Below are 27,019 nucleotides of genomic sequence, written 5' to 3'. Positions count from 1 at the left end.
TCATCGGGTTTTTTGGGTTTTACACCTCACCTTGTAAGCAAAAAAAAAAAAGCTGCTCTTTTTTTACTTCAAACCATCTTTTATTTAGAAAATCTCTCTTAATTGGCTTAACCTATAGCTCAGCTATTTCTGCTTTTCCATATCTCCATTTTGTTTTTGGTACGGTTTCTTAAACCTATTAATAAGAATCTTAGAATGTTTCATGTCCATCCCCAAAAGATAGTACATTTATATTTGGGCAAAAAAATAAAAGACAATGATTTATCTACATTTTACGAAATAATAAATAAAAATTATTACCCAAGAACAAGAAATATAAAAAATAAAATAAAAATAAAAAAATAAAAAAAATAAACAAACTTATTTGTTGGTTTAACAGAACACAATGCAGCGAAAAGGGCATGCTGCTTCCTTTCATGACCCTGTACCATGACTATCCACGAGTATGAGGATGTCCTCCAGAAAGCTTAAAATGGCAATTTTGTGTCTATAATACATCCTTTAAACCCATAATTTTTCCACTCACCCACCATTAATCTGCTCAATCCAAAACCCAATCCAACAAAGCACAAGCTTTCAAGAAACCATTTTGGTATAGACATCCAACTTTGCCGCTTTATTCAATCAATTATTTTGTTGGGATGGAGTAGACAGTGACAACTCCTAAAAGTAATAATAATAATAAAAAAAACTTTAGATCTAGATTCGGACAGGATGGAGATTGAAAAATAAAAATTGAGTTAATTATATTTTAATATTTTTAATTTGTAAAATTTTATAATTTAAATTCTCAACATTTTAAATTTTTAAACTGTCATCGATTTATATAGATGAAATTAAAAATTACACAAATTTGCAATAAATTAAAAAAAAAATATAAATTGTAAAATTGTAAAATTCTATAAATCAATGGTGCCAAAGTGCATTTGACCTAAAAATATTTTATTCTCTCTTGTATTAATGTTTGAAAAGAGAAAAAAAAAAAAAAAAAACGATTGGGATAGACGAAAACTTAATTTCCTTAGCTTTAGCATAAATTTATTTGTCTATTAAATTAAAACCAAGAAACTAAAATGGTTATCGCTTTCAAAAAATAAATCAAAAAAAATTTCTTGCAAATTCATGTTTATTCAAACACTTTTTTTTTTTTCTTTTCTTTTTTAACTTTCTTTATATTGTTGTTGCTGCTTTATCATGAACAAATTTAACAATTGAAAATCTCAGTCAAAGAGGTAAGAACTCACACAAACAAGATACTTTGTTTCTTTTTCTTTTTTTGGTTATCAACCTTCGAAACATGGCAATATTGCCATAAAAAAATGTCAAGTCTCAAACTTCCAATTCAAATTTTCTGTAAACTAACGAAAATTTTGAATGAGCTTTACATATAGATCGCCTCAATTAACTGCCTATCATATTATGTATTCTGTACATTAAAGAATTCTAACATCTCTCTGTTACCATTTGGTCATCGAACTCCAAAATCTCAGTAAACAAAATTTCGAGGTTGACTACATAGACCACGTCACATTTTCTGTTTAGGAAATTATTATTTATTTGACTTAAGCTTAGAATTAACACTTAAAATCCAGGATTTTTTTTTAAATAGCACTTAAAACTCGAAGAACCAAAAACTAAGAAAAAACTATCAAGATTATGGTGATCAAAACCTCTCCTCTCTCCTACATCAAAGCCAGAGGGATTCTGGGCAAGCATTCGAGCAACTGCAAAGGCAATTCTTCAAACTGGGGTGATGATCAAATTCGATTGCATCAGACATATAGCGTGTGCAAATATAACAATTCGTTCGGCCCTAACAAGCTGATTTCTTCCTTCGTTTGTAGTGGTACTTCAGGACTGGAATACCATTGTTGCCACATGCCCTCTTAAAGTTGGCATCTTCCATGGAGCACACTAACGTTGGATTGGTCTCACTATCACATGGTCTACATTCAAGATCTTGGGTTTGCTTCACCTACACAGCTTGAAATGTTGCTGCTGTTATTTATTATTATTTTAAATAATGAAGATTAGGAAAAAAGAGAAAGAAAGCAAAAAATACAAATTGATTGGAGTAAGAAAAACAGGCGTCGAGGGAAGGTGTTCGCCAGTACCATAGGAACCATATCGGTTGGGCTGTCGTTTCCATCGCTTTTATCACCTGCAGAAATCCTAGAGAAAAATCAAAACGATTAGCAATATACAAGCCAATTCTTTCAGTTGCTTTTAGACTTAGACCAGATAAGCAAAGACAGTATATTTATTCTACTAGCCTTAAAAGGCATATAGAGCTAGCACTGCTCAGAAAACTAATTAAAGGATAATAACTCATATGTTCAATATAGCATAAAGCCGATACAATAATCTCAAGCTCCCACCAGGTGACATAAATTTATCTGTCCATAAGAATAGGGGCTTTTTGAGTCCATCGGAAATCACAACTGCACGAGGCAAGTGGTGATAACGTGGATTTGAGGTCTGAGCTGGCAGCACATGAGGAACAAATTGAATAAGGTACATAAAGTTGCATAACCCATGAATTGACGAAGCCCATAGGAACTAGTACAGAGAGACAGGGAGTTCAACCGCAGCAGGCAAACGTGAGCAACTTCTTTTTGAAAACATAACTCGTCTAGTAGTATTCTAAGTTTTCTATGGTAAATATATTCAATTTAAAATTTAATAAATTTAAAATGAATTATAAATTTCAAAGGAATTGTTATGAAATTTAATAAATTTTATATAAGTGATATTTAATAGAGTTTCTGAAATGCCAGGAGCAACTTTTAAAACTCAAAAACTGTTTTTTGTAGTGTTTGGACAATTTTTGGCAAGTGCTTCAGGCCTCTAAAAATACTTTTAATCAAAGTCAATAAAGAGTGGTTTCTACAAGAAGTACTCATATAGAAATAAAAGTTGCACCAAACAAAGCCATATAATTGTAAAAATCTTAGAAAATTCTTATAATGGAGACAGGATTTCACATAGATGTTTTTATTCATATTATTCGGTCTAAAATCCCATGAAATCTATTAAAATTTATCATCTTTTAAAATGCTTCCAAATCAATAGCTTTTTAAAAACCCCTTAATTTTAAAAGATTTCTACAAAATACTAATGATTATACTTATATTTTAATATATTTTTATAGAATCTATTAAAATTTGAATTAAATATATATACTCTTTTAAAATCTAAATTGAATGTCTGACTTTTCCAAACTCTTAAAATCCATCAAATTCAAAATTGAACAAACCCTCTTAATGAAGATTATTTTTCGTTATGGTTGTTGTACAGGGATAAAGTTGCTTGCAGCGCTTGCAAACGCAGTTGATCGGTTTGAAGAACCTGCAAGACAAAAGAGTGTGCGCAGAGCTGGGAAATCGGTAATGCCAGCCTAATGAGGCTCCAACGCTCAAGTCAATCTATTGACATCAAGATAGAGTTGAGAAAATCTAGAAATCAGATACCTGATTTGACGGCTCCTTTGAGTATATACCTCCAAATTCATGACTAAGGGTTTCAACGTGTCAGGGCTCATTAAAAAAAACCCCAACTTCTAAGTTAGCCTTGCCACATGGAAAATAGCAATTTAAGTCGTTTGATCATATCCGGACACCACTACAAGGACATGGACGCATCTCTCAGCCTTAAATTACATAGAGCCTATTGAACATCCTAAGGGTAGACAAGGTTGAGTAATGGAATAGAATACTTATCAACTTTCTGATGTATGCCTACAGTTCTTTAACCTACTTATCACAGCAACAAGGTTAAAGTCTGAATCAAAGACTTAAGAAGAGTGGATAAGGTGCATTTTTCTTTAGTGCTAGCTTACACTGCATGCTATCTAAAATAAAAAGAATAAATGACTTTCATAAAAACATATCATATTATAATGGTTAGGCACACAGGAATCTATGAACCAAACTGCAGGATTGCCATTATTTGGCTTTTCTCTTCAGGCACCCATGAATATACGTTTCCACTAAGGCACATATTGATATTATGTTAGTGGCTTTTGCTATAAAACGACTCCATAATATGTGAACCTATCAATTAACATGCCTATCCTTAAAAGAACAGGCGCGTAAAAAAAATTTTAAAAATTTACACACCTGTCATTTAAAGGATAGGCCTGTAAATTGTTTAGGCATTGCACAAACAGGCACATTTTATAGCAAAATCCTTATTTTAGTAGTTGAAAATTAAGCTATCTTAAGCAGCTTCACGGAGTGTCCATCAACCATGCATTCACTTCCTTTTACAAAGGATGTGGTTTCAAGAACATCTTTGACACTTGAAATCTCTTAGAATGTCTTGTCTACGAAGTTTATGCTAGCTACCAGGTACTCAGTTTAACAGTGCTTATTGTGACAACATTATATTATTGATATGAATATAATTGTTTTACTTTCAGTTATATAATAATAAAAAGGAAGGTGAAACATACTTGACTTGTCTCTGATCCACAATTCCACTATCTTCAATTTGATCCGCCTGAAATACTTCAGAGACAGCACTGGAGTGGTCAAAATCAATGTTATCACCTCCACAGATCTCATCATTAACTTTAAGCTCAATTCCTGCAAAATAGCTTGCATAATTTGATGAATAAACATTTTTTTTTTTTCTTCTTTTCATGCCAAGAAACAGAAAGTCATTGAAGAACCTTTGAGTGGTCTAGATTCTGCTGAAGGGATCTTCATCAATAGTTTCTGACAAATGATGGTATCCTGAAACTCCAGGAAAGTATAGTCCAGAAACTGTAGCCTCTCAGAATCTGTCATTTGTGAAAACCCAAATGAAGTAGTCCATGCATTTAGCACACTAGGAACAGCAGGCAATACCAATCTCTCCACTCCTAATTCCACAAGCTTCTGAAAGGGGGAAAAAGGAAAGAAAGAGAGAGAAAATAATGAGAAAATTGACAAGCTAAGCCGGTTTAAGAGACTTGGTTTCTAGCTTATCACAAAAGGAAGTAACCAAGCAAAAACCAGGCTACTCTGCATATCACAATAATATGACCACGTGTGCTATCCAAATTTTTTTAAGCCATACTAGCAAAAAGAAAAAGAACAAAGAGTGATTTTTTTCTTTTTAAGAAGAACCAAAATACATTATTGAACGAATATAAAGTTACATTAAGGCATTCGGAGAGATAAAAGCCCACCGCAATCAGGTAAATATTTAAAATTTGAAAAAGATCCTAACCACTGAATTTCAATTTCTTTCCAAAAACAAATTACATTCATAAACTTGTTTCCAGGGCGAAATTAACATGCCAGGCGCAACTTCTGTTCCAGCATAGTGCATCCAGGGCAAAAGTTTCTAAGCCCAATGGATTCATCTCTCATGCCTTGGATCAGTTAGGAAATCTAGACCAGAGACAGGGTTGGGTAAATCATATTGTAGAAACTTCTGAAGGTGGCATTTAGGACTGAAACTGGTAATTGAACCAATGCAAAAAACTAGAATCAAAGGCTAATTTACATTCTGAACACTCTTACAGTACTTAACACAAACACCATTTGGACACCTGCACGTTAATAATAGCCAACTATGACAATTTTTATCTTGAAATTAGTCTCTAGCTCAGTACACCCATAAAGGCACTGCAATGGATGTCATCACTTCACCATTTTATCAAAATGAAGAAAAAGTCAATAGCTAAATACAAACATATGATCTCAAATTACACATATAAGCAAAATCATGTGGGGACAGAAACCTGGTTCTTTCAAGAGTCCCTTAACAGCTCCTATGTTTCTCTTTGGTCTGAAACTACAGATTTACACTTCTTGCATTTTGAAATTCAGGAATCACAATCTATTTTATTTCCCACATGTCAGTGCCAACTTAATCTGTGCAAGACTTCAGTTCTTCCCTACTCACTACTTATCCCAATCATATCCCATTTTAATCTTTGGCTTGCTAGAAAAGAACACAAACAAATGAATGACGATGAAGACATTGAATTTCAGTTACAATTTCTCAACTATTCAAGTTAGCAGAATGGTATTAGTAAATTTTACCCCTCCCCTTCCCTGGACAGGAATAAGCAACTCCTTCCACTTGCGGTTGAATATGCACTAACATTATACCTTTTCAAGCTCATTCATCAACATGTGACACATTCCAAGTCTGCGATATTGAAACTGCGTTCCCACAAGAGGTATTTCTGCTACCTTCTGTCCATGGACCCTTGAACATAAAAATAATAGTTTCAGATGCATATTGAAAGAGGTAAGCATATCAAATATAACCTATTAACCAAACAACCATATTGTTGAATAAATCTCACCTTACAGCAGCAACAGTTATCAATTCATCATTTCTTTCCAAAAGTACTGTATAAAACCCTCGGAAGTTCAAACGACTAAGATCTGACCTACATTTTCAAATCATAGAAATTAATAATCAGGTTATTGTATAGACAACAACTGGAGTGCAGATTGACAAAATAGGCATATGCCAACTGGATAGTTGCCACACTAGCAAATGTCACTAGCAAAAGAAACCTTTAAATATTGGAACTTTGACATTTTGCCAATCGTTTTCACCAAATATTTAAGCAAAACATGATAAGCTCATTGTACTCAGCTATATATATGAAGCCTAAACATATTAACATTTAACACTTCCTCACAAGTACATGGAATAACTGGGAACCAAATGCAGGTAAAAAAAGTGCAAAAGCAAAAAGATTATTACCACATTTCCAGACTATTTTAACTTACTACAAAAATATATCAATATATTTCAACCAAACACAATATGAGGTAACAGCCAAAAATATATCAATATATTTCAACCCAACACATGTAGTAACAGCCATAAACACCAAGCAAGATAGTTCATTCCTGAAATTGGAATATCAATAAACATCACATTGCAGTTAAGAGGTTATTTTTATTCTTTTGTTGGACAAAACTTTAATTGGAGCACTTGCTAGAATAATTTAGGGTACAATTGGACATTTTAAGAGATTCAACATCCAGCAATTCTCAAAATAGACAGTATAAATGTGAGACAAGACAGATTGTGTATTGAGAATATCCCCAACAGTACCATGGTTTGGTGGTAGTGGATAAATAGATAAATAAAGTAGGATCAAAATGTGAACAAGATTCAAGATCAATAAAAGAGCATGAGTAGAAAAACTTATTAGAGACTATTCATGCTGGTATCGAATAAGTTCTACCTACTATTGGATTTGAACCAATGACTCCCTTTTATTTGGAGTAGAGTTAAATGTTTTCAGTTTTCCTCTATTTCAGCTATTGGTGCTTCTGCAAAGTTCAACCTTTTTATCAACATTAATTTGTGATGAATCAATACAATTGAACTCAAAGCCGGGGCTATAGACCAAAACTAAGGTTTTGGAAATGAAAATCAATTCAAAGCATGCACCAAGAAAATGCACTACAATCATATTAAACATTATGGAATAAGCATTTCTCACTCTCTACAGAAAATAACGTCTTCAATGATATCTCTCCCAGTGCGATGTTCCTTAACAGGCTCAAAACACTCATGCATCAAACCAAGGGCTACATTGAGCTTGCTGTCATTCTCCATCAATGCATCAATATGATGAACATCAGTGTGCTGATAATCAGTATTCAAGGGCTTCAATATTGACCAAGTTAGATTGTCCACACCCACTGCAGTAGGTTTTCCAAGAAGCTTTTGCAGGCCTGAAGATATCTGAAACATTGAAACAATCATATACAGCATTTTATAATGTATATTTAACAGAATAAGATCATTGACGTGCAACACAGTCCAGTTCTTCATTAATTATAGGACTGCTAAATGATTACCACGACAAGAAAAGTGTTCTTTGACACAAGAACTTTTCCCTAAATCTGTCAATTAATTCCCTTCAAAATATTTTTTTCCTTTGACTAAATCAAATTAATCACATAGCAGAGTTTGTTTGATTTGATTGGATCCCCCGAAGATAAGATATCACTTAAAACAAGTTACTGCTGTGGACAAAGGTCCATGATTTTACTATTATTTCATTAATTTGTCACATACTTGCACCTTAGAAATGCTAAATTTCAATATCTACCTTAAACAAAGAAGAGGCCATACAAAGAAGAAAGGGGAGAAATAGATCTTTCTAACTTTCAAGAAAGAGTTCAGGTACTTCTGGTCAAATCCATTGTAGCATAACTAGCAAGAGTTTCCCAGAAAAGAACTTGTTTTATTTTCCATGTTTTCCTTCTGTATGGACAAAATAGAAATCCACTATCTTCACCTTGTTTAAATTGAAATTGATAAATTCCCAAGAAAAAATAAATTGTACTAGGAAACACAGAATAAGACTTTTTTTTTCCAGAATGGAAAACGCTATGGCACATGTCTTGTTAAGTTTTTACCAGAAACATCCATACAACTTGGGACAGGAGAAACAGACACAAAGTTTTATCACACAATACTATTAACAGTTAGGCCCACAAGTTCATAGAGACATTTTAATCAGAAGAAACAGTACTAGAGCCATTAGGATTTCTTTTGTTTTTTTTTCTCAAGTCAAATCAAACCAACAAGCTAATGAATGATGCTAGTGCACAGTAGAAATTCCCAGAGGCGAAGAAATACTAAAATAAAGATATATATGATGTCTTTGCCATACCTTTTTACATTCTTTGCTGCAAAACCAGTTTCCTTTATGAAAACTTTCCAGCTTAACTGTGCATTTATTTCTCAGGCACCTGATGTGATCTATGCCGAATTAACAGAAATTAAATTAGAAACAATTGCAAATGAACATATTCTAGATACATGCATAGACTTGCCACCAAAAAATAAAGATAACCTACAATTATGTTCACATTGTCCACAGGTTACACTTTCACCAATAGCATCATCTATGTCGTTTTGGAATATTCGTTCCATACAAATTCTACAACAGCAAGATGGGCAGAACCAGTCACCATCTGGAATATCCTACAGAAGCAAATATTTTCATTATGAAGAAAGGTACCATTAAAGATCACAAAAATATATAACACTGATGACACAAAATTGAGCCACAGAATTTTTGCAAGAAAAATATTAAAAGCAAATAAGATTTTAAACAGTAAAACTAGAAAGAGATAATCAAAATATAGGAACTACCGTCAGACCAAGGCAACTCTTATGAAACGATGATGGACATTGATCACATAGCATTAATTCACCACCATAATGACAAACAGAACAAATATAATCATTCTCCCCTTGACGCCAATTTCCGTTCATTCTATCACATAATTCTGTTCTGAAGTTTCCTGTCTTACGATCACCTATAATTTTCCTCTGGCAATCTATGAGAGACTGACCATTTTCCAAATAAATATTAGCAGCAGGTCTGTGGTAAGTGCTGCCAGCATGAACTTCAAATCCAGAAAGGGTAAACACCTTATTACAACAGCTGCACTTTATCCCATCACGACTTATCCTCCCTTCTGCCATTATATGTCTGTTCTTTCTGCTAATATAATATACTTTTTCCCTTGGCAACACCACATTATTGTCTATCAACCAAGACAACATAGTTCGAGGATTGTGGTATGAGGAAGTGGGAAAAACAACTTCCTGGACACGTTTACTTGAGCGTAACACATGCGCTGACCGACTAACATCCAAACCACCTCTTGACTTTATCAATCCTTTACCTCTTTTCAACTTTAGATGGGAAGCATGTTGAATATTCGGGTGACTCAGTTTTGAATTACCTTTCAAGCCATTTTTCAGAAAACCTTTTCTTGCATCTCTATGGGTCTGCGTGGAACATATGTGATGTTCATCATCTAATGAATGATCATTTCTCTTCCATCGGAGTTCTTTATCTTTAACTTTTGCATCAACAAGAACTCGTTCATCTAAACATCCTTTACAGGCATCTTGAAGTGAAAAATAAACTTTTCCAGTGGGTGATTTATAGCACCATTCATCCTTTCCTTTTGTATTTGAGTGAGAAAACTTCCATTTGAGAGCAGAAAGGTGTTCCTTTACTTTTACAATCATATTTCTCATTTTCTTGGATCTCTTGTGATATCTAAGCTGAGAATATTCTACAATTGCTTGAGGGACGTACTCAGTTACACCAACTGTGTTCGAATCAGGTGACACCACTGTCCCAGACCGACTCTTTTCCGGTTGTCCCATGGACAGGAAACAATCATCAGATAAATAATGAGGCTGACTTACTTGCAGTTGTCCTGGAATAGACAGAATACAATAATCATCAGATGAAGCATGAGGCTGACTCTCTTGTGGTTCCCTTGGTGGGGACAGAAAACAATCATCAGATGAAGCATGTGCACTACTGTGAATGTCTTGGGAGATTGAAGATATAAGATCTGTGGGAGATTCCTTCAAGTACTTACACACTTGACGAAGAGAATAGAAACATTTTCCATCAGGTGATATGTAACGCCATCTGGGAGTACACTTATCTCTCATATACTCAAATTTCCAGCCCAGACATATAAGATGCTTCCGAACATCTTTCACAGCAGAAGTTTTAGATTTTAGATTAGATGGCTTTCCAATACAGTAACGCTCATAATATTCATCAACAGAATCAGGGCAGAATTGAACCTCAGGAAGCATCTCTGAGGTAACAGATTTCCATTTTGTAGCACATTCATATGTCGATCGCTTAGATTTCTCATTAATTTGATTGGCATTGTTATGATGAATGCTTTCAGCATAGAAAACAGAACAATTAGTAGAAGTTCCATCATGTTTTGAAGGTGACATGAACAAAGCCTGAGGTTGCACACATATTGCTTTATGCTGGTTCGGTATGTCTGAATCAGTCAAAAGTCTAGAAGATCCATCTTTCTTTCCCACAAAACTCAACTGCTCTGTGTTGGGTTCCATGGCAAGAGGGTTAGGGCCAGAAATCAAATCAACAATTTCATCTAGTTCATTGGTAATCCCGGCTTTGCAATCCAAAAAGTCTTTTAGTCTAGCTTCATTGTCAATCACCATATTGCTACTCAACAGCTTGTCAGCAAGTGTACTAGCAGAACAGTGGATAGTTTCTGCTTTGCAATCCATATTGACATCTGTAACAGGTTGGCTCGACTCCAACATTAACAGGGTTTCTGGTAACAATAATACCCGAAATAGCTCCTCAACAGTGATGCTTAAGTTATCATTAATAACCTCCAACACCAGCTCTTTCCACAAATCTTTCATAGGAGAAGTCCACTCCCTCAACTTCTCAAAACCCTCCTTTCCTCTCACATCATACCATATCTGCTCGACCGAAACTGGAAGGTATTCCTCTTGCTCATACTGCTGAATCAACTCCAGAAATATCCAATTGCCACGTTTCTTCCAATTTTCAGTAACCTCATTCCAGTCCTGAGTAATCCTCAGTTTCTCAATTCCAGCTTTCATTCCGTCGCCTATGTCCGGGAAGAAGATATATCTCTCTTCCAAACCATCTTCATGATCAAAAACCACTCCTTCCCACCAAGCTTCCAGGTGATATACATCCACACAAAGTCCATAATGGATATCACATTTCCCAAATTTGTATGGTGGTGGCAACGGCCTTATATGCCCACGATAGTTACTCGAGTTCACACAGCCATTATCAATGCCATCCAAAACGGGTGAAACATACACAACATCAACAACATTAGCAGACCCATCATCTACCAGAACATTATCGTATTTGACATTACGAAAGCCTTGCTTGTCGCATGCAATGACGACACCAGAGTGCCATGAGCCCTGAAACCCATCTTCTTCACTCCTAACCTGAAAGAACTTCACACATTATCATCATGTACAGAATCAGAAATTCCGAATGAAACTACTAATCATATTAATGACAAGTGCCTCAAAATTTGATCTTTCAACGAGAATGTATTGAACGGAATACACCCAATGAGCAAATATGGCATTGAATTCAATGCCAAACCCAACCTATAGATATATATTAACAGCCATAGATGGAAAATAATACCAGTATTGGGAGAAAACTGTAAAAGGGCACAATGGAGGCATAATCGAAGTTCTAAAGATCAATATAATAGAAATTAATTCCCAATAAATTAAAAATATATATATCTACGGACAGAAAAAGAAGGAAGAACCAGACAGAGATAGACATTCATTAAAAATAAATTGAATAATAATAAAAAAGGGGATCCAACAAATAAAACCATTGCAATAAGGGCAAAGAAAAAAAATCAGAGCAAAAAAAAAAAAAAAAAAAAGGAAAATCCCAGAGAAAAAGCAGCACTGAACCTCTACTCTTTCATGATCAAGAAGCTTTCTTTGAGAGAGTGACTTTTTCCTCTTTTTCTTTCTCAAAGCGACCGTTTCTTCATGCCCGGCCTCCACCGCCATTGGAGTAGCAGGAAAAGAGTTCAGTAAAAATGAAAAGGTTTTCGTGGAAAAACCTGAATAAAAAAATAAAAAATAAACCCAAAAAAAAAAAAAAAAAAAACACGCCGCAGAGAATTTCGGAAAGAAAAACCAATTAGGAAAAAAAAAACTGCGAGTGTGGACTCCGAGATTGTGATGGAGAACCATACGGATTCTCCGATGTTCTCTCTCTCTCTGTTACTTTCTCACCAAGAAACAAAAAAAAAAAAGAAAAAAGAAAAAAAAAAAGGAACCAAACCCCAATGTTGATCCTCTACCTCCTCGGCTCCACGTTCTTATACTGTTCCCGTCGTATGACTCGTCCACGTCAGCTTTTTGATGACGTGGCTGTGCAAAGGCTTTCCTTTATGTAAACCGGTTTTGCACCAGAGTTTTTCCGGAGGAATTCAAACAATAAAAATAAATAAATAAATAAATATTATTTATTTATTTTGAATGGAAAAAGTGATTTTCCAGGGACGATTGGGATTGAGCAAACGCATGTTCGACGTGTCACTCTGAAGATTGGTCACGGTGGTTGCCCGTCGTTGTCGTCGTGGCAGGATATAAGCCATTTGATCCCGGGGGGGGGGGGGTTGTTGTGCCCAGTTGTACGGACATTCATTGCGCTTATAGAAAAGGAAATCAAATAAGAATTTGGAAACGGGGAGTTGAGGAGACGAGGAGATCAAAAAAGCATTGAACAATTATCGCAAACTTCGATGCCGACATCAAGATTTGGTGGACCCACTTAATCAAACTTGTCGCAATCCAAAGATCATCATCCGTTGATCTTTCAGTAGAAGAACATCTAGTGGTTCATATTCATTTGATCAAAAATGAAAATTGAATTATGGAAGTTTCCCATTTCTTCGTCTTTTTTTAAAGTGGAATTATTTGGGGCATGCGAAGTATTATCAAACATGTGAGGAGGGGGGTCGACGATTTTGGTCATGGTTTTTGTACCCCCAGTGTCCTATGTCCTATGTCCTCACCCCTTGTTGATTCTTCATGTACTCTTTGCTTTGCTTAAAGAAAAAAAGAAAAAAATATTATATATGTATATCTATATATATATATATATATATACGATTTCTTAAAAGTTAATATAATCTATGGAAGGCATGAAAAAAATTTCTAATAAATATTCTAGTTTTGGATTTTAAGCTTTTGTTTTCCAATAAAGGAAAAGTTTTAAATATCTAAATTATTCCATCTATAATGTTGCATTTAATTCTCATTAAGTTGTTTACGTTTTCAAATTAAAATAACATATATATTTTCAATAGTTTTATGAGCGGCCAAACTTCTTTTTTTTTTTTTAAGTACTTGGCAAACTTATAAGTACATAGAATCACATTATTTGATATACCTAAAATTTAATAAATGGTATTTGATATTTTTTGTATGGAAAGTAAACTGGATAAAAGTATTAAAAAATAAATTAATTAAATATTATTAATTATTTATTATATAATTTGATAAATAGATTTTGTAAACATTTTAATAATTCTAATATTATTTTTTATATGAAAAATAAACAGCATTGAAAATATGTCCTCTCTAAAAAAGTAATAAAATATATTTCTTGTGCCAAAATTTATTAAAAAAATTCATAAATTTATTTATTAAATAATACAATATATAATATGCTAATATTTAATTAATATAATTTTTTAATATTTATTAAATTATAATTTTATTTATTTATATTTATATTTATATTATATAAATATATTTATTAATAATATTTTAACTTGTATTATTTAATAAATAATTTAATATGTATTATTGTATTTTTTATTCTCATTTTTTGATATTTTTATGTGCTATGGTGTGCGTTAATGCTTGGTACTGTTTACTCTTTTCTGTAACTCAACATGGTTCAGGCCCAATTAAAAAAGAGATGGGTTTATTACCAAAAAAATAAAAAATAAAAAAGAGAACGGATTTTGCTCTTGTTTCCTTTTTGTGGAAATACTGGAGAAGTGTTTTTTTTGGAAGACCGAAGTTGGTTGCTAGTTTGGCTCAAAAGAAACGAAATTGTCTGCCACATTTTTCTCTTTCTTTAATCATGGCATCAAATTGGTATTTACAAGCTGATATTAATGGGAAATAATAATAAATAGTGTTGTATGGAAGGTATAACTACACTAAATGATTTTGATATTCATATATAAAAATTAATCATAATTAAATCAAATATTAAAGCATTATATATTTATCATTCTACTATAATTTTTTGTCATAACAAATTTTGTTTGGACATATTTTATAAGATAAGTATCAGTAACACTGTCATTACAATAATAATAACAACAACCCAACAACTACCAATCTAGGATTAAAATTTATAAAAATGTGGCCAAAACAATAGTAGAAAAATAATTAAAAAAATTATGAAATAGTTTTATTCAACAAAAAAGCACAAAACACGAATGATAAATATATATAAACCAAAGCACGTTTTTCACCTTCTAATTATGGACATTTCCACACAAATTAGATTTATTCAGAAATACAAATTTTCAAGGAGCATTACATATATTTTAATACGTCCCTAAACAAATAATGAAAAATTCAACCAAAATCCATTTCAATCAAAAAATGTCACACTAAAAACCAGTCTACAATCAAACAGAAAGATCTCGTCATCGATGTGAGTGAAGAAGAAATTGAGGTAGATAATAAATTTTTAAATAACTATAGTTCCACTTCAACAATCCTATATTTTGCATTTTGCCCTTCTAAACTACAATACCACTCATATTTCACTCTAAACTATTGTTTTTTGTATGTTTAGTCTAATCATACATTGTGATAAATGAATTTAATAAAATTAAATATAAACATCATTTATTTTCTTATATCTATATCAAAAACTCAATTTACCTATTTCACATATCATATACAAATCATATATAAATAAACTAAATAAAATAATCAAAATATAAATAGTTTTTTTATGTTAAAAATATTACCATGTAAAGTTATATAGCCGTAATTAATTCAACTATCAAAACTTTTTAAATACCAAGATATACATTTCCATCATGAGCATGTTAAAATTTGGAAACATTTAAAAACTTGTCAAAATTCATATGGAATGATAACCTTTATATATACAAATATATATATGCGCATGCGGACCGCACTAAAAGATGTTGATTTTTAAAGCATCGGCTTTGCTATGTACAATGTGTACACATACATAACGAAACCGATATTTTTTTTTCCAAAAAGTGTCGATTTTGGTGCGGATTAGCATATAAACGACCCACACCATAGAATATCCCTCTATATATATATTTTCTTTTTTTTCACATATATAAACATATATAATTATATAACCAAAATTTATAAAAAATTTCATAAAACTTTGAAAACTATTAACCATCGATTTAACATGTCCTAAAAATATTTAGGAAAATAAGTTTATTCCCAGATATATAACCCACTCTTGATACACAGTTGAATCACCTCTAGTTTCCATCCAAGTGCCTTGGACCATAAGTATCGCTAGTGAAAAAATTCATCGAAAGGTTTGATCTATTTTTTTGTTAATGGATCTCTCAAACCATGAAAAAATTCAATAAATAGAGGTTGGATATGAGTTTAGCAGGTCCAAAATAAGGGAAAGGGGTGTATAGCATGACTTAGAATGGCCAAAAAACACATGAACTCTAGCAACATTGCCTGATTGCCACAACCAGCTTAGCTGACCCGATCTAGGCATGTTCGCGGCAGTTTGACCTGAATTTAGCAGCCAAGGTCGCCATGGGATGGGTAATATGGGACTCCAATGTGTATAGGGTTCCGATGGTCGGAGATGGCAAAATTTTGGTTGACCTAGTTTGGGGTGAAAACAGGTTGTAAATGGGTCAAGTTGGGTTCACAGGTGTGCAAGGGTTTTGGGAATTTTTTAGGTCACTATAAGACAAAATTTGAGATTGGTTTGAATACTAATATAGTATTAACGTTTACAAATTTTTCAAAACCATAACTTTTTAATCTTAACTCGGAATTAGGCATGCCGCCGATCTACGAATTCATATCGATGAGCTTAGTCAAAGCAAAAATCCATCTCCAAAAAGGAATCAAACTTGATCCTATTTAAAAGTTCAATTTGGTCAAACTTTGTCAACCTTGATCAAACCACTTAAAATTTCAAATCCCATAAGTTTTCATAAGATGGGTCATTACAATAAAAATAAGGATAAACAAGAAAAAAATAAATATTGTTGATGTTGTAAAATAAGGAGTGAACAAGTGATGCATTAGGTACACTGTCTGCTGGCCGCTAAACTTAGGGAAATGAATTAAAAACAAATAAAAGTGAGATTAATATATCTCAGTGAGTGGCATAATATAATACGAAAATAAAAATTTTTTTTTGGAAATCATTCTCTCAAATCCTCGTATTCCTCTCTATTATGAAATGTAATATTTTCCAAATAAATCAACATTAAATCGGATACTTTGATCAACTCGAATAACAGACATTTAATCAAACATCAAATCGCATACTAAAATATTTAATTCACCATTATAATTGTCAAAGTACAAATATGTATATATATATATATATATGACCCTATGTATCATATTATATATCAGGTATTGTCAAGTGGTGTTTAGTATTCTAAGGCACCACAAGACAATGGAGGTGGAGGGTAACTCATTATTATTCTCGGTGTCACAAAGCTTTATAGTAGATCTCAGCATCTTCCTCTGCAATAAAGGATGATGACACATTTATACTTATGAAACACCAACTCATTATATCCAATATCACCATTATCATAGTTATAATCAATATCAACTGTACTCAATTGTACTATATTATACACCAATCTCATCATACCCAATATTATCAATTGTCCATTTGATCCATATACATATAATTATGTGATCCACAATTTTAAATCTTAATCTCACTAACCATTTCATATAAACCACATTTGTCATGCAACAAAGTTGAGTAAATAACAACTTGGCTAGAATATTAATATAGATATCAAGGCATTCAAATACCAAGTTCCTCAGGTTCACCATGAACAAATTTAAATTTAAAAATATTTAAAATTTTGTCAAAAATTACATAAAATGGTAAAAGATATATGTAAATATGAATAACCATGTATGCATAAATAAACATTTAAATTTTCAACCATATAAAATATTCAAACCACATAATTATTATTAATTTATTATACTGATATGCCCAAAACCATTTAAAAATAAAACCACTTACAGATACCATTGTTGATCACTCATGCTCATCTGCATGGTCCATTCTAATGCAGTATGAATGTCTATAATATAATAAAATACTTTTTAAGCTCCAAAATTTAAATTAAAAACATTTATACATACCAAATATCTTAAAATAGTTTTTAAAACTCTAAAATTATATAAATTTGATACCTAATGGTCCAATTATATAGCAAATCTTTAAGACCTGGTGTTCAAAACTAGAGTTTTTCATCCAAAGATCAATTTTATGAAATTCAACATTCAAAAGGATTTTGATAACATCAAGGAACACAATTATAACATTAATTTGGTCATAAATTGTTCAAACGCAATCCAAATTGTTATTTAACTAATTGATTTAAAAATAAAAATATACTCAAATATTGTTCAGAATTTAGAAATTATATACCAATGGATAATCCATGAGATGAGGATGGCATCAGTGTACTTACTTTGATTAAAAAAAAAAAAAAACTTGCTGATGATTGGAAAATCCTCTCAGAATTTTGACCAAACTTTCGGAAATCGAATATCTCAAATCGTGAGGAACCTCACAAACAAAAGCTAGGTAGGATAGGAGCTTGGAGATTAGACTAAAATGGCTAGAAAACAGTTGAAATTCCAGCAACCAAAGCGAAGCACTGCCACAAGCTTCACCGGCTTAATCTATGCAAGTCCAACGGCAGATTGAGCACGTGTCATGAATGGATGAAAAACAGTCGAAATCGACAATGACTCGATCTATAATTGTAGTGGATACCGGCCGATCCTATCTCACATGTGGGTCTTGGATCTACTAAGGTTTTTAGGGACTTGTTACGTCTCTTGTGATTTGTTTAATGTATAGTATGCTTTCCAATGATTTTGAGTACACTAAAAAACAAAAATTGAAACTGATTTGTGCCCAAATAAAATATTGATAACTATTTAAAATTGTAATTTTTTAATCATAAATGAGAATTTGATGTGCCTTTAGTTTGTCATTTACCTTCGACGAACTTTATATAATGAGATATCAGTCAAACCAAAAATTTAATTGTAAAAAAATCAAACATAAAATCTACATATACTCTACTTGATCAAATCCTAATTAAACTTACATAATAAAGATACTTTGGTAAACATAAAAATACTTTGGTAAAAATTGTTACAACTACACTGACAGCATAATGCAAAAAAAAAAATAAATAAATAAATAAATAAAATTTGTTATGGCACTAGAAAGTTAATATGGACCAATTAAAAAAAAAAGAAATTATTAACGTAATATATATATATATATATATATATATATATATATATATGATATAGCCTGTCAGTTGACCAGAAGTAGTAAATACACCATTATATTACTATGAAAATAATGTTTCTCATCACTCGGTTTGGAATTGATGACCGTTGAAAAATAATAAAATATATTTCAGCTTCACTTATTCAAAACGATTAGTAAAAAGTCTCACAGTTGACCACAAACACTTAAGTACAGCTTATTAAATTCAACGAGCATGTCTCTCGGTTTGGAGAAAATCTTCAGTGCAACGGTGGTACCAAGTGATTTGGTACCATTTCAAATAATTGAATGCCATTTGTTAAAAATAACCATAATTTAATGACATATGCTAAGTTTGCCATGTCATTTAAAAATGTCTAGTTTACTATTTTAAATATTTTTTTTTTTTATTCCCAAATGATAAACCGTTATAGAAGAATAAATAGATAGGAAAGGGTAAATATTTTATCCGGCCATTTAGGGTTTCATTCTTTTCCCCTTTAGCCATGCCTGAAGTCACTGGCGGCTACTGTGAGACCGGTCGAAAATTTTCAAGGAGTAGGACTCCGACTCAGACAATGAGCTTCGCTTTTTAAACTCTTCTTGGTCTATATGAAATTTGTGGTGGTGGTATTGATTTGGTGAACTAAAATGGAGGATTTTGGTAGAATTAGTGGGCATTTCAATATGTAATTTCTATGCATTCCATTTTGAAAAGAGAATAGATAAAGAGGTTTAGAGAATCGGGGTTTATCCTCCGATTCACAAACAGCCGACGGCAGGCCATTGCTGTTACTTCTGTTGCCAATTAATGTTGGTAGGAGAGGAAGAGATTTGAAAACTAAACAAATATTGAAGAAAATTTTAAAAAAGAAAAAAAAAAAAAAACTGGAACAAAGCCCAGCAGCCACCGCCGGCGATTCTCTAGCGGAAATGGCTGCTGGTTGCCATATGAGTATCTAAAAAACCCTAGATCTAAGTTTGAAGAAGAAGATAGAAGGTAAAGGTCTTTGAGTAAATTAAAATAAAATTAAATATATAAAAGTAAATAAAATGGCAATTTGAAAAAAAAAAAAAAAAACTGATGTGGTAAAATTTTAGCAGATGTCGTTAAACCATTTGGAGTGGTACCAAATCAGCTGGTACCACCGTTGCACCGAAGATTTTCTCCTCGGTTTGAACTTGATATGGCCGTAAAAAGCAATTAAAAAGTCTTTTCACTTACCAAAATCAATGATACGGTGAGGTAAATGGTTGGATTTATTTATTTATATATCTTTCGAAGAAAAGGTGAACGGTTGGATAGATCTTTTATAGGTTTATATAGAGAAAGGCTACGTTGAGGACCGACCTGATCAACTTAAATGCGGTCTAAAAACATGCAAAATATATTGGCCCTTAGATTATACTGAATGGTTCAGTTTGTATTTTTTTCCCTCCCAATAACGCTCTCTCACGTGTCTTCCTTCCTCTTCTTCTCTGCTTCCACCCTAAATGCAAATGATGTCCCTTGTGTTGATGTAATGTACAAATCATAAAAAATGATCGAGAAGAAAGGGAAAAATTAATTTGATAACAGCATCCAAAACTATTGACTTTGGTAAGTGGGTATACAATTGAATGCAAAAACTTTTAACAGTAGCTCGAGCCTGGTATTTTCCTCTATCCTCCCTTCCTTTCTTCACTAGTCCCAATTTTTCTTCCTTAGCTTTCTCCGTAAGCGAGCCCAGTGCACAGCCAATTGGGTAAAAAATACTATTTCACTACTAAAAACTTTTGAGTGGAAAATTTTAAATCAGTCCCATTTTACAAGCTTACAAGAGCAAATTTTTACAGAAAACAAACATTCATTATTTTACCCAGGGTAACAATAAAAATGGCAATTAACAAGCTCTAAAACTTACTTCAAGCTTTGCTGGATCCACTTGCTTGACACTCAGTTGATCAGAACTGGGAATTTTAACCGCATTTGACTTAGCATCTGAGCCCTTTCTTAACAACCCGTGCTGTGTTAAGGCAATTTCCACTTCTAATCCTTTTTTTTTTTTCTAAAAAATAAAATATGATGGCTGCTTGCTCGACGGGGAGATGGTGGTGGCTCGCTAGAATGGTGAGAGATGCTGGCTGCTGGATGGGTGAAAGCAGAGGAGAGGAGGAAGGGTGGAAGCAGAAGGGTAAGGGAATGCATGTGAGAGAGCCTTTTTGGGAGGGGAAAAAAAGATGCAATCTGAGCCGTTCGGTATAATCTAAATGCCAGTATATTTTGCACGTTTTTGGACCGTATTGAAGTTGGTCAGGTCGGTCCTCAAGGTAGCCTTTCTCGGTTTATATATATATATATATATATATATAATTTATTTATCATTGAATATATGGACTTTGATCTTTGTAAATGTAAAATAAAAATTAAATAGAATGAATGCAAGACCAAAATATCAATAATTGCAATGACTGAAAAAAGGAAAATGAATTTGAGGGTTTCCCTTTTTTTTTTTTTGGAAAAAAAATACTAACTTTAATTAAATTTGGGCAAGAATATAAAAACAGTAATGTTACCGTAAACAAATTGTTTACCCATTATTTTGGCAAAATAAATTTTCATTATTTTAATAGTTAAAAAATTAATAAACTTATAGATGAAGCTTAAATAAAATTGACATGCGCTAAAATAGTATTCGTAAATCTAATCAAGTGGTAAAATATTAAAAATACATTCTAATCAAGTGGTAAAATCATTGTAAATACATTTTTAAATCCAAAAGTCAAACCTCAACTTGTTGAAAAATCCCTCATTTCCAAATTGTAATTAAAAAAAAAAAAGTTGATAAAATAATCATTATTTTATTGGCTTCTAATGAATTCTACTTATGCCTATCCATAATTTGATTTATACTAATTTTTTAACTAATATTGGAAAATGCAATACATGAATTTCAATTAAAAGCAATATTACGAAATATCAACATTTTGATTAATTGTTCATATCTCAATCTACTCACAAGTTCGTGTCTCAATCAATTGCCATATTTTTCTTTTATATGAGTATCTTTAATGAAAATGTAAATTGTTAAGTGGCATAAAATTAAGTTGATATTTAGGTGACATGAATGTTTTATAAATTAATTTTCAATTCAAAAATTGTTTTCCACCTGGTACTTTTCAAAAAAGCTATTAGTTAGTTAATTGATTACATATTTTATTATTTTCTTTGTTTTTTTAAAATAAAATGATTTTTTAAATTAAATTTGTTTTTGAGGAAAATTTATAATGTTAAAGAGCTTCTAAAAGAAGAAAAAATAAAAATTAACATTCATTTTAATAATGTCTATAATCTCAACTTAATATTTAATTTATAATAATACTATAGATATCATCTTGTCTACAAATAATTCTACTAAAAGTATACATGTTATTATGTAATTGATTTATATTTTATAATATTTATCCTTTTAAAGATTCATTTATCCAATTTGAAATATATATTAATATATTAACAGTGACAGTTGTACTCAAATTTATAGTAGATTAAATAATGCTCATAGTGTTATTTTATTTTATACATAACTATTATAATTTACAAATTAATTTTTTAAAACAATATTTATATGTGGCGGATCAGTCTTCATCATTTTTTATTCATTTCTTTATTTTTTTTAATTTTCTTGTTCAACTAGTTTTTATCATTCATTGAATATGCTTTCTGTCACCTCCAATCGGCACTACCTTAATAATTTTTCATTGATTGTTTTAAAGTCCTTTTGGGGCCAGACCAATGATTTTTATGAAAAGATCTTTCTCTTTTAAATCAGAAATTGACTACTTTCAAATCGATAATTTTTTTTTTCTAGAAAGGCTTAAATCAATAATTTACTTTGTCTATAGCTAAACACGACAACCCTATATATTTTGGTCCGATCATGTTATCAATCAATTATAATAGACCACTATATACATGTGGACAGCAATGGCATACGTATCCCCATATATAAAAAATTAAAAACAAATTCTTTTTGTTTTCCATTGTATTGAGTAAGCAAGAACCTATGCGTACCGAACATTCTAGTATCAAAACCATTATTCTTTATTAATATAGGTTCGTAATTTATTCAATTCTCCATACGCAAAATACATATAATATATATTCTTTCGGTCAATCTCTCTCCCTCAATAAAACATATGCAAAAAATTATATATATTTTGGTAGATGAAAAAAATAACAATTAGTATTGTTGTTATCTTAAAATAATATGAAAATGGCATATTTATAGATGTGAAATTACAACTTAACCTTTGTTTGATCTAAAAACTTAGTGTCAGTAAATCCTAAAATAATAAATGCTTGCATTATTTTTTAAAAGCAAAATATAATATATATATATATATATATATATATTATTATTTGACTAATAACATGTTTTATGGGTTTTTTTTTTTTCCTCTTTTTCTTTTTGTTAAAAACAAATTTAGATCGAAATTACTTGTCGAAGGCAATAGATAAAGAAAACATATACATCATACATTTGAGACACAAATGACATGAAAAAAGAAAAAAGTGAAACTGGACAGAGAAGACAGAGAGATCTTTTGAGGGATTATTGATCTAACATATCCATGTTGGTTGTCTTCCGTTTACTTGTCATATTCTCAGGATACAAAAGCACATTTACCAATCATGTATTGAAAGATTCCATTGCATACAAAGTCACCATCAACGAAAGCAAAACAAAAAGCTTTTGGTGAAAAACACTGTAGCTAGCCGGTTCTTATCTCTCCTTCATCTAACCACTCTTCAACCTGCGTTAGTAAAAATGTATAAAAAAAAATGATAGTTTATTCTTCATCAATTTAAATTAATAATAATAATAATTTAATTTGAAGTTAAAGCATTTGAAAAAGTTTTAAATTTAAAACTAACAGTTTCATCTAAAAAAAATTAAAAACATGTATAAGTTAAAAAAAAATATATATATATATATATACACATAAAAGGGAAAATGTATAAAAAAATAATAATGCATTTTCTATCAACTTGTTGTGAAAGAGAAATGGTAATTTAACTCAACCAGCCACTTCAATCATGCTGTGTCTAACTATTTCTCATGAAGGAAAAAAAGAAGAAGAAAAAGTTGTATAAACCAAGCTAGCTAGCCCTTCTTTCTTGCCGCCCATGATCTCCCGGCTGCTTCAACTCTTTCTACATCCTTTTGTTCTAGAGCAAAAAGAAGGTCCACTTTCTCGCTTCTTTTTCTTCTCCCTTATGCATTTTGTGTTTCTTAAATTTCCTTGGAAACAAAAAAAAAGTCCACTTTCTTGCTTATTTTTCTCCAAGAACGTCCAAGAGGAATGCAGTTTTCTTGCGTTTGGTTGTGCATCAGATTCTTGCCGACGATACAGATTATGGCTGCTTTCACTCGTCTTCTTCATAACAAGTAAGATTGAATTTTGGTATTGACTTTTTGACGACTTCATACTTTTTTAAATTAAAAAGTTTAATGATTAAAAGTTTAACATTTTTCGTCCCTGCCAAAACAACTGTCTGACATTTCACAGTGATTTCTAATTCGAATATCCATAATATATTACAGTTTTAATGCCAACCAATCAATTACACAATCAAAAGAAAAAAAAAAAGAGCACGTGATCTTTAGTGGCTGTACGTACCTATTCATTAGATTTTCTTTTAATCGATCATCAATTAGACCTTTCTTGCTTGAAAAAATTACGGGGGCAGGTGGTAGCTTGTATTCCCGTGATAATGAGTACAAATTATCTTGACAGAATAATAATTACACGTTTTTGGAAGGGAAAAAAAAAAAGAAAAAGGAAAAAAAAATAATTACAGGTTTTAATTTAATAGCAAAAATTAATTACACCTTTTACAATAATTCAATTCTTTCTTCATTTTTTTGGTTATCTACACAATTCTATTTGATTGGTGAAGACAAGTGTAAAAGATTAGTGTGAAAGAATAGCATTAGCGTGGGAGTATAGCAAATAATTTTTAACCATAAAAATTAGGAATATTGATAGTTAAGTATCCCAAACTTCATTAAAATTGATAAATTACACCTTAAATTTTTTTTTTTGGTATTTTACATTCCAAATTTCCTTTTTGTTTGCACCATTGGTTTGTCTATTAAAATTGTATAATGGAATGATCAGGTGTTTTGCATGTGCTCGTGCTCATTAAACGAAGATAGATCAATAATTTTAATATTTTCAATTTAGATATTAGGTTTCATTGGAGGGATTTCTCTGTGAATCATTGTGAAAAACACTCTCCGAACTCAACAATGGCGAAACTCATTTTGCTTCTAACTCTATGCATTCTTCTGGCTTTGGTGCTCGCTACTCGCCCCCTCAAAAAAGCCAATGATTGTATAAGGATGAGTTAACTGCGATACCTGCCTTGTCAGTTTCGAGACCTCCGCTTCCAACTACATCGCTGGTAGCCATTAAAATTTCTCTCTTTTTTCGCTTTTTTATTTTTTTTTTTGGGGGGGGGGGGGGGAGGTGGGGATTTGCTTGAATACACTGTGAATCGTAATTATCCAACACTAGTGAGTGAAAGAAGTCTTAGTTTGCTTAATTTATTTTAGATCTGAGTCCGTATTTGGGAGTGTATTGTGATTTTTTTTTCCTAATTTTTGGTTGACTAATCTGTGTTTAATCTAAGTTAAATGAAGAATTTTAGTTTAGATTATTTAAAAGTAAATATATTATTATTATTAAGGGTTAGAGATTGGGGGATTTTCAACCTTCTATCTGCATTTGTAAATCTAAAGAAATCCTTAGTTGTTTATCTGTTGTTTTATAAAAAAGAAAAAGTGAAAAGAAAAGGGGGAGGGGGGCATTTGCTTGAATACGCTGTGAATCATAATTATCTGACACTAGTGAGTGAAAGAAGTCTTAGTTTGCTTAACTTATTTCAGATCTGAGTCCGTATTTGGTGGATTGTGAAACTACGCATTTCTTTTTGTTATTATATTGTGAATTTTTAGGAAGTGTATTGTGATTTTTTTCCTAATTTTTGGTTGACTGATCTGTGTTTAATCTAAGTTAAATGAAGAATCTCAGTGTAGATTATTTAAAAATAAATATATTATTATTATTAAGGGTTAGAGATTGGGGCATTTTCAACCTTCTATCTGCATTTGTAAATCTAAAGAAATTCTTGGTTGTTTATCTGTTGTTTTATAAAAAAGAAAAAGTGAAAAGAAAAAGGAAATTTAGAACATTGAATTTGATTCATCTTACTCTCTCTGTCCACTTTGTTTGTTGCTAGACCTTTGATGGGTATTTCTATTTTTTTTTTTCAAAAGTGATTTTTTTTTTCTCAAACATCTTTCATGAAATAAAATTAAAAAGCTTTATCAATCTAAATAGGAGCCTTATCATTTTATTTTTTTTCCTATTCTTTTTTCAAGTCACAATTTCATGGGTAGAAAGCAAAATAATAAGGGATAAAAAAGATTATTAATTGTAGAGAAAGATGAGAATCTCTCTTCTGCAACAAATTGGGGTTCAGATTTTGTGGGATCTGTGAAGAAGAAAAAAAGAGTATGTGAAATTACCTGATCTATCCTCGCTTAATAAGCCCGTGCACAATATGTGATCATTCTGTTAAGCATTTTTAACAGAATAACCAACAGTGTAAGTGAAAAAGAAGTTTGGGATGTATAATGCCAAAAACAAAAAATTTGAGGATATACTATGTCAATCCCAATAAAATTCAGAATGCTTACATATCCATACCCCTAAAAATTAGTTTTAGCTATAAAAGTAATTATGGTTAAAAATGTTTTTAACCATAACATATTGGTTAAATTCTTTTAACGACAGAATGATTGGCTACAACATAGTATCAATATTTATTGTGGCCATAAATTAGCCACAAACTGTAGCCTTTTGGCTTCTTTTTTCGGTGGATCTTTTTTGGGAAAAAAAATCAATACTGTTATAACCGATGATGCTGTTAATTGCTAGGACTTCATACGACACAAGGTGTGTTAATTAATCACCAGGGCCTTTTTTTCTCAAAAGGCCATCTATACACACACACTCTTGAGGAGATATACACAATAACAAACTCTATATCTCTTTCCA

General features: G+C 31.6%; 1 protein-coding gene and 1 long non-coding RNA gene across 6 annotated transcripts; one reads left to right on the top strand and one right to left on the bottom strand.

Moving 5' to 3' along the window:
- Positions 1-1,359: 1,359 nt before the first annotated feature.
- LOC107411425 (uncharacterized) lies at positions 1,360-12,929 on the bottom strand. 4 transcript variants are annotated; one of them, XM_048468848.2, is made up of 12 exons: positions 12,666-12,929; positions 12,268-12,422; positions 9,133-11,775; positions 8,835-8,961; positions 8,648-8,736; positions 7,466-7,710; positions 6,305-6,391; positions 6,105-6,204; positions 4,673-4,880; positions 4,454-4,586; positions 2,115-2,172; positions 1,360-1,975 (listed from the first exon to the last, which is right to left on the bottom strand). In XM_048468848.2, the coding sequence occupies exons 2-12, from the start codon at positions 12,367-12,369 to the stop codon at positions 1,814-1,816; spliced, it is 3,954 nt and encodes a 1,317-aa protein (XP_048324805.2). In that variant the 5' UTR covers positions 12,370-12,422; positions 12,666-12,929; the 3' UTR covers positions 1,360-1,813. The 4 variants fall into 4 exon arrangements, 3 of the variants coding, with proteins under 3 accessions (XP_048324805.2, XP_060668265.1, XP_060668266.1); XM_060812282.1 differs by lacking the exon at positions 12,666-12,929 and having other exon boundaries at positions 12,268-12,621; XM_060812283.1 differs by lacking the exon at positions 12,666-12,929 and having other exon boundaries at positions 1,843-1,983; positions 12,268-12,623.
- A 10,784-nt stretch (positions 12,930-23,713) lies between these two features.
- LOC125421115 (uncharacterized) lies at positions 23,714-26,162 on the top strand. 2 transcript variants are annotated; one of them, XR_009634631.1, is made up of 2 exons: positions 23,714-24,342; positions 25,142-26,162. It is a non-coding gene; the product is annotated as an uncharacterized LOC125421115 (long non-coding RNA). The 2 variants fall into 2 exon arrangements; XR_009634632.1 differs by having other exon boundaries at positions 24,207-24,342; positions 25,076-26,162.
- Positions 26,163-27,019: the final 857 nt, after the last annotated feature.

This window comes from Ziziphus jujuba, chromosome 10 (genome assembly GCF_031755915.1).
Source record: "Ziziphus jujuba cultivar Dongzao chromosome 10, ASM3175591v1".
Classification (NCBI taxonomy): domain Eukaryota; kingdom Viridiplantae; phylum Streptophyta; class Magnoliopsida; order Rosales; family Rhamnaceae; genus Ziziphus; species Ziziphus jujuba.
The sequence above is the reverse complement of the archived record's forward strand: the minus strand, read 5'-3'. Positions and strand labels throughout refer to the sequence as shown.

Coding starts and splice junctions, on each gene's coding strand:
- LOC107411425 (XM_060812282.1), bottom strand. CDS start 12,555: ATGGTTCTCCATCACAATCTCGGAGTCCACACTCGCAGTTTTTTTTTT. Junction 6,392..7,465: donor GACGTTATTTTCTGTAGAGA/GTGAGAAATGCT, acceptor TTGAAAATGTAG/GTCAGATCTTAGTCGTTTGA. Junction 6,205..6,304: donor ATAACTGTTGCTGCTGTAAG/GTGAGATTTATT, acceptor TTTATGTTCAAG/GGTCCATGGACAGAAGGTAG.